Genomic DNA, 14,320 nt, shown 5'->3' with positions numbered 1-14,320 from the left:
GACAGATATTATAGGGATTTACATGTTCCCTGACCTGGCAGCTTGCCCTAATGAAACACTGATTATGCAACAGCAATCTAACTTAAGCTCTAGCCAAAAAAATCCTCTGTGCTGAGAGATGGTGAGAGTACTCTCTCTGCAATGGCAAGGATTTGAAATTGTGCAGTGCATTAAGTTTGCAGATAATGAAACAATCAGGCTGTTTATTGTTGGTGCATGAAAAACAAAACTGGAAAAACTACAATTAGTGCCTGCCCTGAGATTCTCCTAGTTGTATGGCCAGATTAATGGATGAAAGTGTTTCCTTTGTGTGTATGGGAGATTAGTTCTGCTTGTCTCTCATTTCATGGCCAGTGGAGCTAAGGATAGCTCAAGGTGTCTGATATATAGCAGAATCAGAACTGAACCCCGGTGTCCTGCTGCCACATCCAGGAGCTGTGAACCCTCCTTTGCTGTCCAGCAGACCCCCAGTGCTGGGCATCCCTGAGAGCTGGCTGCGAGGGATGGAGGAGTTGCAGGATTCCTGCGTTTCTTGCTACCAGCTGCCTCTTCCTGAAGGAGAAACAAGTAAACAGTGAGTACAAGCAGCTGAGCGTGGAAAGGGATAGAAGATGGTATGGGACTTACCACTTTGTCAGTGTGAAAAGGGCTGTTCCCAAGGCAGTATATGTCCCAGAGGCTGGAATGGACTACAGATGGCTGAGATGCTGCATGCAATTGTTTTTCAATCTTTGCTGTGATAACGCTAAAGGCAGGGCAGCTTGATGAATAGACTGCTGAGCTGGCACCTGTGAGCTTTCAGTGGAGTCTGCCTTCATCAGGACATTTTTTCCCCCTCTTTTGCCCATCTCTGAAGAGGAAATAGTGTCATTTGCACAGTGAAACACCCTGAGACCTACAGCACTAAGAACCTGCTACCAGTACCACCAGGGAGAAAATGTTTGCCAAGCAGCCATCAAGTGCTTTTTCAAAGTTCTGCCACACCACATCCATCTTTCTTCCAGCTGCAGAGACCTCCCACCTTCTCACTCCATGAAGGGGATGGAAGATCCAGCCCCAGGCAAGTGGATGGGGTTAACCTGTGGATTCTTCTAGTGCCAGGTTTTAATCAAAGAGCTGGAGTTATGCCAGAGCCAGTCAGCTGTGGTGGTGGGTGTGTGAGAGTCTAGCACATCTTGATTATTAGGGGCATTAAGAAAGCCATTCAGAATTTAGCGATCTCAAACAGCACTAAGTAGGGTGTTAGAAGATGAGCTAATGTTCCCTTTAATACCCATCTTGGTTCTCCTTTTCTTAATTTCTTTTTATTTTCTTCTTCTTTTTTTTTTTTTCTTTTTCTTTTTTTTTTTTTTTTTTTCTCAGACTTTACAAACCTGTATGAACAATAAAACTAGGTATTGTTTTAATAAGGGACTGCCTCTAAGACACGAGTTGCATTCTTAAAATGCTTTAAATGGCTATGGAGGGAGATGAAGGCCAAGCAGGAAGGACAGAGAATACAAATGTCCCAGGGATTGGACATGTGCTTGTGGGTCAGCATTGCCTGGAGCACCTCAGTGTCCATTTGTGTCTTCAACCTACACAAACTGGTGCAGCTGGTCAGCTGGGAGTCAGGGCACAGTGCCTGACCTCGCAGTATCAAATACAACTTGGAATCTCAAGGGGGAAATAGTTGGAAAGGAATTCAAGAGGTCACTTAGGCTCTCTCTGTACTGACAACCTGAATAGTTAAATTATTCCTGGTTTTCAAAGTAATGTATATCCTTCCTTGGCACTCACTGTTAATCAGTGCTTGGTTACAAAAGACTGCAAGTCTTGTTCTGGAGCCAGCTTCCAATTTTTGCAGTGATTCTGTGATGTTCCCATCCTGAGAGCCTAGAAATGAGTTTACATTTATGGTTGTATTTGTTTGCACTGGGTTTTCTTCATTCTGTGTTTTGCTGAACATTTCCCCTAAGTGAAGATAAATATCCTAATTTTTATGTGCTGTAACAGTCTCTTTAAAAGTCCTTTGAAAGGGAAAGCCCTTTCCTGATGTGTTTCCCCTCCCTCCAGTCTTGTAACAGAAGCCACAAGCATTTCCAAACAAAGCTTTTTACAATTCTCTTTCTATCTTTTCATCTCTATTTCATTATATGGCCTATAGTGCTCATTCCTCCTTTCTGCTTGTTGAGTAAGTAGTGAATAAATCACTATTTATTGGCGACCAAAGGACTGCTGCTGTGAAGTGAAACATTAACAGGGTGAGAGAGAGCCAGGACTGCTCAACAAGGTTCATCTCCAAGCACTACATAGCTGTGCTCATCTGGTGCACCCAGAGCAGAAGGAATGGCAGAGAAGGACCGTGAGCTGCAAACTGCAAAGGAAGCCCAAGCTGGTGAGAGAATTTCTTAAAACTCCTTTTGCTAAACTGAAGGCAAAAAGGCACCAGGAGTGATGAGAAGTTTCCCTGATGTGCACAGGCTGACTAGTGACCCGCTAACAGGCACTTAAAGACAGTTTAGGTGCTTGATATTGTTAGTGTTGTTGACTGACATACCTTTACAAGTTTGAGTCCCTAAGGACTAGTGAGTAGAACAGGGAGGCAGGACTGAAGACTTGTGGCATATTTTCTTGGTTGATCAAGTGAAACATTTGTGTTTATTTTTTTAAATTACTCTGGGATGAGTCTGCAGGTGACTGGGAGCCAGTCTTGGTCTGTCTAAATAAGTTAAGCTGTGATCTTTTCTATAATGGAAGAACTGGAGAAAGGAATCTGGAGAGATCATCTTGTCCATCTGAAGACAGACCACAGCCTGAAGTGTTCCTGGCACAGCTGTAACTTTTTCTTAGGAAAAGAGGAGAGAAACAAAGATATGGTGAAAATACTATTAAAGGATGACCAGTGTGTGTGAATTCAAAATGAGACTCATTAGAAAGAGACCAGTGTGGCTGAGCTGAAAATCAAGAAGGAATTGAACAAGATGAATGCAGACATAAATGAATTGATCAGCTGAGTATAAACAGATTAATGTGTACAGCACTGCAGGATAAAGTACTGAGGATCTAAGAATTGTAAATGCAAAAGGAAAATGCAGATTGTCCTCCTGTGGATTTAGGGATCTGAAAAATGTAGAAGATTGACTCGAAGTTGTAAACTAATATATTCATGGAAACTTACAGCTATGCAAGGCATCTGGTAGCCAAGTTTTACATTGAAGCGTGGATCATCTTACAGGTTGTCCGCTTGCAGGAAGAACAATGCAGAAAAAATCTTACATAAAGCAAAGCAGTCCTTGCTTGCCAGTTGAAGTTGTTTAGAACAGGCTTTTCATGGAAATTCAGAAGAGTGAACATCAGAGGGGCACCTGATTCATCTGCCAGCTCTGGAACAGGGCCTGACATATTCAGCCAGTCCCTAAGATGATCTTAAATATCCAACATCAAGGACTGCCTCAACTGCACCACCTTTCTGCCAGTGCTCCCACATCCTTGCAAGAGGGAAATTTGGACAAAAGAGGCCCCAGATCTTCTTTACTGAAGTCAGTTATTTTCCTCATCTTATTAATGAAGGTAGAGAATAGTTGATCTCTGTGTCATTTTTCCTGGGGGTAGCAATTGGCAGCCATTCCTGAATTTCATCTTATTCATTCCAGAGCCACAAGATGTTATCTCCCACATAAAAATTTTGAGTTAATGCCCTATTCTCCATCCCAGTTTTGGGCACAAGTGCAAGCAGCCTGCTGGCTGTGCTTTTGTTCTCTTTGCTCATGGAGAAGTTGGGAACCTGCATGTTTTCTACCTTCCCAGTTTGGTGAGAAAGTATTGTGAGAGGGATTTCCTGTTTGCCCACTGGATGGATATTTCACATGAAGCCTCACTTGCCTTTTTAAAGATAATGGTGAAGCTTGTGCTACCTCTGACTCTTACAAGGAAGTTGGTTCAAAAACAATATCCACACCTTGAAGTGAATTTGATCAGGCTGTAGCAATTTGAGCACAACTGAAGCATCTGAATATTGTATATTGTGGCTTCTTCTTTCTTTTGTTGAAGACATACAAAAAGAACACAACTTCCCTGGCTTCTCTCGATCAGCTTTTGTTTGCTCGTTTTCTAGTTTCAATAAGACTTTCATTTTCCTTCCTCTTTCTCCAGTATTTACAGCATTTCTAACACCTTTTCTTATTGCCTTTTGTGTCCCCTGCTAGCTATAATTCATTTTGTGCCTTAGCTTTTCAGCCTCTATTGCTCCATACTCGATCTGTTTGTTTGTACTCATCTTCAGAAGTGTCACCTTATTTCCATTTGTGGTACAATTCCTTTCCAATTCTCATCCCAGCCACACAGGTCTCCTATCAAGTTCTATTCAACTTGCATCTGAGTTGCTTGCACATATATTCTCCTTAACTCATTCTCACTGTTTGCTTTGACTTATTATTTATTACTACACATTTTTATTCTTTTTTCCCCCTTTCTGTCTGAGAAAACCTTCCAGAAGATAATGGCCTAAACATCTCTGCACTGTATTTGACAAGCAGCATGTTAATTCTACTGACTGATACATATATTTTTTTTCATGCTAGTATTAGAAAAATCATTTAGCTGGTGTAAAGCACAGGTCTGTGTACTCACAAAGGAAGCATAGCTGCAGGATTCTGAAGATAATATTAAGGCATCACATTGCATCAGCATGGGAGCCCTGCATGAGGGATGCTGAAACCTCTCCTGTCTTGCTTTTGTGTAATCCTTCAATAAACTTCACTGTGTTTGTCCTGCTCATCTGTGCATAGCAGAACACATCAGGCTCCTACTGAGGCTTGACTGGAGATGCTTTGGCAAGTAAGAGAGACCAACAGCTGGCTTGGAAATATTTCTGCTGCCTTCAGTAAGGGGTCAGATTGACAGGACTCAAGAGTATATGCTGGCCTGGTGTGCAGGAGACAGGACCAACTTGCACATGATCTGTTATTTGTGTTGCTCTTAGCCTTGAATATACTTTAAAGTCATTCTTGCCTGTGAAATGGGCTTAACAGAGATGTTCTCTGTGTCTTGTTAGCAAGAACTGAAGACAGGCTAAGGATCTGTGGTATGAGCAGATGCCTCTTTCCTGGTTTGTCAACTGCAAACCTGGCTCCATTATACCCAGCACTAGCAGCAACTTGGTGCTGGAGCTAGGGGTGAGTTTATGGAGACACTGGTGCCAACTGCAGATCCTGGGTATGATCTGTGCTTTTTCTGATAAGAAACAGGAGGAATATTTGGGAAATTGCTTTGAATATTTGCCTTTTAAAGAAGCCAAATGGAAGGGGAAGAAAAAGCCCTGCACTGCACCCAAAATGCCACAGAGCTGCAGCCACTCAGGGTGGTTTATGGGAAGGCTGTGAATTTTGTTGTAACTGCAGGCATTGCTGGGGAGTACTGATAAGGAGCTCCCTGGATTCCCGTGGGAAGGGCAAATGAGGAGGGACACCAGGGTGGGTGCCTGCTGGGAGCCGGGGGCTCCCTACCCAGCATAGAAAGCATTTGCATCATAGGGATCCCAGAGGTGGCCTTTTGTATATAAGGAGATGTTACAGCGGATTTGAAGCTGCTTCTGGGTGCTGTCTGTGCCCTCAGGATTAAACTGCCCCATAGGGGAAGTCAAGGATGTTCCAGGGAGTTGGTGTGGAAATGTACCCTGGTCCTGGAACAGCAAAGAAATGACTTAATACCGTGCAGGCACCTATGACATCCAGTGTCTTAGGGTGATGAGTGTTTCAGTGGTTATGACTTGGAGTAACATGATTTTTCAGTGGAGCGGGACCCCTGTGGAATGAACCTGACATTACCACAATGGAGGACAGATTGATGCTTTTCTCCTAAATCAGCAGGCTCTAGAGGCCTCTGGGACCCTGGATTTTTATTCGTCTCACATCTGTGCAGCATACGGGGCTGTGCTGGGTTGATGTGTGTAAGACAGCTGGGAGCATGCCAAGCAAACTGGAGGTCTGTGCTACAAAGTGCTCACAGCCCCAACCTGCAGAAGGTTTAAGCTGCACTCCCCAGCTCTTCCTGAGCTCTGCTGTTGTCTTTCTTTATGGCATCTCCCTCCCCTTTCTGCCCTGGCCGCAGAAATGTGCTCAATTAGGGTTAACTCAAACTGAATCAAACTTCATGCCTGAGGTTGGAAATCTTCCCAGTCAACTCACCACGGCCACAGAGCACGGTGGGAGACGAGGCGAGAGGGGAGATGAACACTTTTCAGAGAAACGAATCCAAGGAAAGTTTGTTCACTTTTATTTCTGCAGGAGATGATCCCCCCAAAGGAGATTTCCCTGTTCAGAAAAAATCTCCGGTGAGTGTTACAGCTCATTTACTTTGCTATGCTTTCTGCTCAGCTTGCTCTAAACATTGCAAGATCTCTCTGTTCTTTCCTCTTTTGTGCTCTGGCTAGAGACAAACACCCTTTCTTGCAGAGGGTTGAAGTAAGCGTTAACAACTCCATGCAAAAATTCCCTCCACTAACCTGATTAAGTTGACAAAGGGCAGCTTAAAGTGTAAAAATGAACTGCATCCTTGGGGAAAAATAAAAGTGAGGGTTTGCATTGCTGCCTTTTTCCTGAATGCTCCTTTCCTTGTGGGAAAGGACTTCCTTCTGTCAATTGCAGGGAGCTGTCATGCATGGGTAGGAGGGAGCTGGGTTGTGCGTTTGCTTCCTTTGGTGAGACCATTGAGACAGGTTTCCAGGTGCTGCTAAGCAGGAGGAGGGATGGGGACTTTGGACAGGCCACTGATGTGTGTCCCAGAGCCTCAGCTTTACGTCTTTGGCTGTGAGTTAAGCCAGATTCATTGTTTGCTTACCTTGCAGCTCTTGCGTTTGTGTAGGTTTTCAGGCTAGTTCCAGCTGAGGGCTTGACACTAAATACCGTACACTATATTGGCTTTGGTAAGAAAGAGGCTTGTTTTGCACGTGCTTTGATTCACAGGACAGTGTGGTAGTAATTGCTCTTGCAGCCAGTTATGTCATAAGCAAGCTAGATATTTAGCTGACTGTTTTAAGTACTGTGCAGGCATTAATTATTGGGTATTCAGAGCTCATGTGAAATACTAATCTTAGTCCTATTTTGCAGCTGATCAGCAAGAGAGAGAAGTGAAAGCAAACAACTCTGCCACTGGCACTTTAAGGGATCCCTTATTTTCTCTCTCTCTCTCTCTCTCTCTCTCTCTCTCTCTTTTTTTTTTTTTTTTTCTTCTTGAAGACACAGATCTATCAACTTCCACAATATTTCTAAGAGCTCCATAATCCTGCACATCCCAGGCTTACAGTGGTTAGCTAAGCACAGCAGTGTAGCTGTGTGATCGTCAATCCAGGTTTAGCCTCTTTGCTTTTGCTGGGGCTATCTGCTGAGCAAGGTCCTCCTCTGCAAAAGTGAGCAAACTGCAGCTGGCTCTTCCCATGGATGAAGGTTGCCCACTTTTGGATGTCCAGGCAGGCCCCATGCAGGTCAGTGATGTAGCAGAGAGAGCACCTGAGTGTTTCTGTGTGCGCTGATGCTGTCTCACAGCGTCCAGGCCAGACGAAAGTGTCCCTGCTTGTAAGTCCCTTGCTCAGCATTTGTAAGCAGTTACTTAAGGTGCTGGCTCAGGCACTGGGGAAGGTTTAGCTGTACAGTCTCTCTTCTTGCTCCCCTTTTCCTGCTTGCAGACACTGATGTGTTGGAGGTGCCCATCCCAGAGCAGGAGCCACTGCCAGGGTTTCTGTCACTACAGGTCACAGCATGGCACGTTGTACCTCCTACTGATGCACACAGATCCTGCAGGGTTTGTGCACGGAGCAGTGATTTCAGGCAGCAGCTTTCCCTACACCTGGCTGCCTTGGCTTTGAGGAGTCCCACTCTGTATCTGCATCAAATGCTATTAATTATCAGAGTACTGACAACGAGGTCTGGGAAAGAGTGGAAGAAAGATATCCCTGTTATGTCATTTTATTTCCAAGTTCAAAAAATGCCACAAAGTAACCAGAGGAAGCATTATTTCCTCCTTATGGCTTTTCCTCTATAATATTAAGAACGTGTTGCGGGAGAGCATTGTGCATTTGTGCATTTGCAGCTTCTATATACTGCCATTTTTCAGGCTGGTCTAAAAGCAGGAGCCCTGGGTCCAGTTTCCAAGGGAGCACCCTCTGTGCACTCTGTCTTGGTAGCCATATGCTGAGCACGACAGCTTCAGCACAAACGATAAATGAAATGGATAATTACATCTTTATTCAAGTGAACCCAAGAGTCCAAGGGTTTCTTAATAACAAGGCATTCCATGAATAGTGAGAGGAAAGTATTTCAAAAATCACAAAAATATCACAGATACTGGGTTAGGGAATGGAAATGGGTTTAGTTACAGTGTTGTGTTGTTTTTGTTTTTATTTTATTTAGCAAACAGTTTCTTCTCTTCTGTGGTCCCTGTATAATCTTGAGTGAGACACCATGATTAGCTAGTCATCTAACCTAGGAGGCATTGCTTTGGGAATCCAAATAAGCTCAAGTCTCGTGGTGGAATAAACCTCAATAAACACATCTATCTTCTTATCTGTGTTTGCATTTGAGACTCTGGGAAGTAACAGAGGAATTCATTACTTCTGACACAAGGTACAGAAATGCATACGAAGAGTTCATCTCACCATACCACGGCTGTTTAAAACTTTGGATGTAAATGCAGATGACAGTATTACACCCCCGTCCCTCACCCCATGTATGGCCAGCCTGTCTCTCCCACTAATTGGCAGAGCTGTGAAATCTTGCTGTCCTTGGTGGGAGGCAGTGGAGATAAGCAGCTTCCAGCAGCTCCCAGCTGCTTAGCTGGGACCACCGTGGGTAGTAGAGGGATGGGGGCCTGCACAAGGTCACGCTAAGACCTGGCTGTTCAGGTGCCTTGCACTTCATTTGGAAACAGCAGATTTTAGCTTGAGTGAAGTTGATGTCAATAAAAAAGTAGCCAATTTCAGACAGGTTTGAGAAGTGCATAGCTCTTTTGTTTGATTTTTGTTTAATGAATTGAATTGTCCATAGCTCTGCCAGCATTCTTGGGATATGAAATAGCTGCCGTGGCTGAAGCTCTGCTGCAGTAAATGCAGTGGTGCAGTTTGGTGTAACTGAGGTGCAGAGACTGAGGGCAGTTGACACTGAGGAAGAAGCAGCTCTCTGGGTGCTGGGGGAGGCAGCAGTTTCAGGGGAGAGCAGTAACTCTGTGTGAAGTATAGGTAAAAATGCATCTGAAGGTGTATTTTGCGTCTCAGTGGGATGTTATGTTGCAGCAGAGAGGCAGTACAATCTTTCCAAAGAAGTTTCTAGAGCTTAGGGCATAGCAGATGTTGGCTGCTGGCAGTTCTGGAGTCCCTTTGCTGTTCCTTATGGGGTCCACACCTGCCAGGAGGGTTCATAGGGAACCCTAACCAAAGCAAGATGGATGTGTGGCCTCCTTACTCCTTTGAGTCCAACCTGCAGGTTAGCCAGGCAGCACTGAGCACCTGGGTTTCAGACTGGACTCCTCTCTGCTGCCCAGGTGCTGTGTGGATGTGTTGCTGGGGTGAAAACTGTCAATAAGCTGATATGTTCTACTTTAATTCCTGTAGAAACTCTGTGGCTCCAACTACCCCCTGAGCATCGCCTTCATTGTGGTGAATGAGTTCTGTGAGCGCTTCTCCTACTATGGCATGAGAGGTATGTGGCCCATGGGAAGAGACTATCCGATCCTTGTGTTTCTGTATATGATGGCCTGGCGTTCCAGAGTTCTGCTGTATATGGTCTCAGTTGTCTTTCAAAATAAACTGGTATTCTGGGATATAAGCATGAACAGCACACCCTGATGTTGAAGCTAGACCTGTTTTAAACACGAATTGGGACTAGAGACCTCCAGTGTTGCTTCCAGTCTGAATTTTTTATATCATTCTTGGTCTCAAACCAGTTTTTCCAGCATGTGATGTCTTTCAGTTGTGTGCATTCTGTGTGTCTTTGAATTGAATCATATAGGCACCTAATTTGCAAATAGAAAATATGCATAAACAGAACTACAGGTTCAGGTGTGATAAGCTAGAAAATATATCTTCCAGCTAAACACAAATGCTTATGAGCAGGGGAAGCCTGATACTCACATACCTCATTTGAGCTTCTCCTGTGTCAGGGATTATGAGGAATAGATCTGAAAGCACAGATCTTTCCACAGCAGTGCTCATAGCTGGTACGCAAGTCCTTGTTTTCCTTGTCACTGTGATGTAGCTTCCTGCTTACCCACAGAGATGCACATCAATTATCTGATGTGGTTTGCTTGCTTCCTTTTAGCTGTCCTGACGCTGTATTTCATAAGCTTCTTCCACTGGGATGAGAATCTCTCCACTGCTGTGTACCATGCCTTTTCTGCTCTCTGTTATTTCACACCTGTCATTGGAGCCATCGTGGCAGACTCATGGCTGGGGAAATACAAGTAAGTAGACATTTCTCTAATTCAGACAGGATCTGTCTGCAATGTACAGCCTGCATGAGATTCAGTGCTGCCCGCGCTTCTGATTTTGAGCTAGTTCGCGGTGCAGCAAAGACACACTTTTGACATATTAACAGCTTCTCTATGTTAACTGGTGAACAACTAATGTGTTTGCTCATGCTGTTACATGCTCCCCTTTCACCCAATGACCAATAGGCAATGCAATTCAAATCAATAAATTAAATCATAGATCACAATGTTCCTCCCCTCTCCTTCCCCATGAACCTTGAGGAAACTAAGATATAGGGTGGTTAACCCTCAGCTTGCCAAGTTCTGTTGCTGAGATAGATTCAAAGTGGTAAGGAAGCAGTATTGTCCTCTTGATCTAGTAGTTTCAGATGAAATGTCACTAGCTGTACTCACATATGCTTTCTCAGTTTAGGGAATGCATTAACACAACCATTTTTATCCCAGAGTAACCTGGACTCAGACAAATCATCTCCCTTAGTACAAAACCAGCTAAACTCTCCCTGAGAAAATTAGGGACTCTTCCCTTAGGCTGATAATTTGCAGGCAGGGCCACCGTCTGACCCAGAGTGGTGGTGAGCAGCTGTACACAGGCCATTCTTTCCTTGGCACTGTCTGCTCTCTGCCTGAGGAGTCTTGCTGTTAGTGATGAAGTGCAGCTGAACCCTTCCCTATAGGTCTAAGCACATCTGGCGGTGTGAGTCTCTACATGGAAAAAAATGGCTGCAATATGCCTTTGTAGCAGAAAGCTCTTCAAGAGATATCACTATTCCTTTTTTTCTTTGTGCTTTATTTTAGTCATTTTCTCGAGTGAAATAAACCTACACACACACACATACACAAAGTTGGCTTGTTTTTTAACTTCATTAGTTGTCTGTGAATACTCATTGCTGTTTGAGGATGGATATCCATCTTGCAGAGTAATGTTGTGAAAAAATAAACCATTAGGCAAACTTTTGTGCACTAGGCAAGAGGTTTTTCCCGGAGTAATCCCCTGGTCTTTATAAATGGTAGTTTTTGCTGCAATAGCTAAACCAATACTAAGAACAAGATAACAGATTAGAGGAGCTCATGGGGCTTCTTCTAGATTCTATTTCCTAACAAGTCCTTCCATTCTCGCTTTGAGCATTTTGTCTGCACATAAATAAATAAATGTGTTGATCTCGAAGACAATGAAGCAACGTAATGTACTCAAAAGCCTGACCCTTCTGGTCAGATTTCCTGCTCACACTCACCAAGATGTGGGAAGCAGATAGATGAGCTCAGTCCTCCAGAGGTGCTTGAGATTCAATTCAGTCTTGTAACAGGAAAACCACACTCCTAATTTGGTTGTAGTAATCAGGTGGGTTGAAAGCGTGCAGCAGTCCCTATGGATTCCTTCCAGCACAGTTAAGTGCATTCTACAAACTGCCAGTTATTAGTAGTCTGGAAACTGAGTTGGACCTGAAGAGTACTCATCTATTTGCAGTGTAGAACATTTAGCTTATTCTACCCAGCAATCTCCCCAAAGAAAGTAGCATCTATGCTTCCCTAATCTCAGCCCATTTGCCTATCTCCTTTTTCCAGCATGCAAAATGTTGACGTGAAAGTTATAGCTGTCTGCAGTACTGGGGATATGGACAAAACTATTCCTTGTGCATCAGCCAAATAGACCTTTCATATCAGGAAACACAGGCACACTCTGTTTAGAGACTGTACATCACACAGCACCTTCAGTCACTGCTGTTTGCTTTGCTCGCAGGACTATCATCTACCTCTCCATTGTGTATGTGGTTGGCCATCTGATAAAGTCAGTCGGTGCAATTCCATCCCTTGGCAACCAGGCAGTTCACGTGTAAGTAGCAGCTGAAGCTGAATGTTCTCGTAGGTTGCAATGGTAGGTGGTTTACCCACTACTGTCACTTGTTTCACCTCCATCGGGCCAGCAGTTTGGAGGGGAAGTGTGAATTCACCAGGAAAAGCTTGGAACAGTCACCAGGACTGAGCCCTTTGATACAGGGACTTCTGATCATGCCTCTCTGCTACATTATGCTACTGGAGTTTGGTCTCTTCCATTCAATTGCTCATACAAACTCCTTTCTTCCTCATTTTCTCATTGCTATAGCTGTCCAGCTCAGCAAGTCCCTTTGTGTACATGGGAAGACTAAATCCTAAATACACTTTTTTTTTTTTTTTTTTTTTTTTTTTATGTGTGACAGAGGAATTATCTGTGTTACTTAGAATCAGAGGATTGCTCAGGTTGGAAAAGACCTTAAAGATCATTGAGTCCAACTGCAACCTAACCATACTGCCCTAACTAACAACACTCTGCTAAATCATGTCCCTGAGCACCACGTCCAAATGGTTCCAGGGATGGTGAGTCAACCAACTCCCTGGGGGGCCTATTCCAGTGCTTAACTACCCTTCCAGTAAAAAAGTTTTTCCTGATATCCAACCTAACTTGTAGGATACTACTCTTCTTGCCCTCTAGACTCTGAACTGATAGGAATGTCAAAGTAGTTTTCCAGCTGGCATTTCTGAAGCCACTGTGCTGTTTTTACCAAGGTGAACCTGGCACTGAAAATACATGCATGCAGGCAGGAGTACATCTGGTTGATGGAGCAGCTTTCTTTTGTCCTAGATCTGGACAGTCCTGATACTCCTGTTCCACCCAGAAATAATCAGTAATCCTTTGGACCAGCAATGGGATTTTGAGGAGCGCTGGGAGGTAGAAAGCACCCAAGAGCCTATTTCAAACAGAATTGCTTTGCTTATCCAGACTGGAAGCCTTATATGCAAAGGGTCTTTTTGTTTTGTTTTAATTTTCCTTTTCACAATTGATTTCTGCAGCCTTTTGTTCTCAGATGAATGAAAAATAGTCCCTTGGATCTTTGATGTCTGGTGGGCCTCCGAAAAGCAAGAAAATGACAAACACTGTTTGTTCAGTTGACTGATTCTGAATGCAGAAATGAGGATAAATATATATATGTGTATATATTTGCAGTTAGCTGGCTCATCATCATTGGCAATGTGCAAGAGACAGTGATACGAGAGGAATTATAGTTGGGTGACACTAGAATGTTCCCATAAGCAGTGGAAGGGTTCTGCAATGGTGTTGTTTTTGTTCTTGCATGAAGGGTCCTGTTTATGGTGGGTCTGTTTTTGATCGCCCTTGGAACGGGAGGTATCAAGCCCTGTATCTCTGCATTTGGTGGGGACCAGTTTGAAGAGGAACATGTAAGATTTATTTTCTTTTCTAAACTCTGCAGTGTCTGGGTATGTTATGAGGGTGTTCATGTTTTTAGATTCTGTTGTACTAGAGCCTGTTTGCTAGGAAAATATATAGGAATGATTTGCTAGGACAAGATGTGAGGTAGGATGGTTTGCACAAGACCTGAAAGAATCAATATGCTTCAGAGAAGGAGAATGTCAAAAGAACACTATTGATATCAAAAAGGATAAATTATAATACATACAATAATAAATGATACAAATATTGGGTGTTGGAAGAGTTGGAAGGTCCTCTATAGTACAGCGTAGAAAGATTGCTGTTTTTGAGCCAGCATAACGACCATGATTATAACACACTGCAACACAATGCAGCAAACAAAAAGGAAGACTGTACTGCTAGCCTCTCTGCTTGGGTATTTTCCCTCAAAACAGGGACCGGTCTGTTGTAAGAACTATAGAAAATTATTGACTTCTGAAGGTAATTCTAATACCCAGCGTGGTCAGAATGTTTTATAGATATTCCAGAATAGGAAGTTCTGGAGAGCTGGAAAAATGATTATTTTTAGTTCTATATTGCATCCTGCAAATTTCTTTCCAATTTCTTCATGTTCTCATTCTCCATCACAAGGACTTTAGCACTGGCCTTCATGTCGTG

At 43.5% G+C, this 14,320-nt stretch overlaps 1 protein-coding gene and 2 long non-coding RNA genes across 5 annotated transcripts in view; 1 reads left to right on the top strand and 2 right to left on the bottom strand.

The window, feature by feature from the left end:
• LOC146756705 (uncharacterized) overlaps window positions 1-14,320 on the bottom strand; it is a 378,411-nt gene that overhangs the window by 362,364 nt on the left and 1,727 nt on the right. The window lies entirely within an intron of this gene.
• LOC146756707 (uncharacterized) lies at window positions 176-2,124 on the bottom strand. Its single transcript, XR_014937274.1, has 2 exons — window positions 1,780-2,124; window positions 176-850 (listed from the first exon to the last, which is right to left on the bottom strand). It is a non-coding gene; the product is annotated as an uncharacterized LOC146756707 (long non-coding RNA).
• Window positions 2,213-14,320, top strand: part of LOC146756706 (solute carrier family 15 member 2-like) — a 12,504-nt gene continuing 396 nt past the window's right edge. The window contains exons 1-6 of one of the 3 annotated variants that reach the window (XM_085524081.1): window positions 2,213-2,377; window positions 6,267-6,313; window positions 9,584-9,671; window positions 10,290-10,431; window positions 12,197-12,289; window positions 13,572-14,320. The exon at window positions 13,572-14,320 is cut by the window's right edge and continues 396 nt beyond it. In XM_085524081.1, the coding sequence (XP_085380207.1) occupies window positions 2,329-2,377; window positions 6,267-6,313; window positions 9,584-9,671; window positions 10,290-10,431; window positions 12,197-12,289; window positions 13,572-13,794 (642 nt within the window). In that variant the 5' untranslated portion in view covers window positions 2,213-2,328 and the 3' untranslated portion in view covers window positions 13,795-14,320. Of the gene's footprint in view, window positions 2,378-5,959; window positions 6,314-7,273; window positions 7,463-9,583; window positions 9,672-10,289; window positions 10,432-12,196; window positions 12,290-13,571 lie in introns of those variants that run through there. The other 2 variants (XM_085524080.1, XM_085524082.1) reach the window with 2 other exon arrangements.

The sequence above is a fragment of the Coturnix japonica genome, chromosome 26 (assembly GCF_054131305.1).
Source record: "Coturnix japonica strain WE chromosome 26, WE-NBRP24, whole genome shotgun sequence".
NCBI classification, from domain to species: domain Eukaryota; kingdom Metazoa; phylum Chordata; class Aves; order Galliformes; family Phasianidae; genus Coturnix; species Coturnix japonica.
The sequence above is the reverse complement of the archived record's forward strand: the minus strand, read 5'-3'. Positions and strand labels throughout refer to the sequence as shown.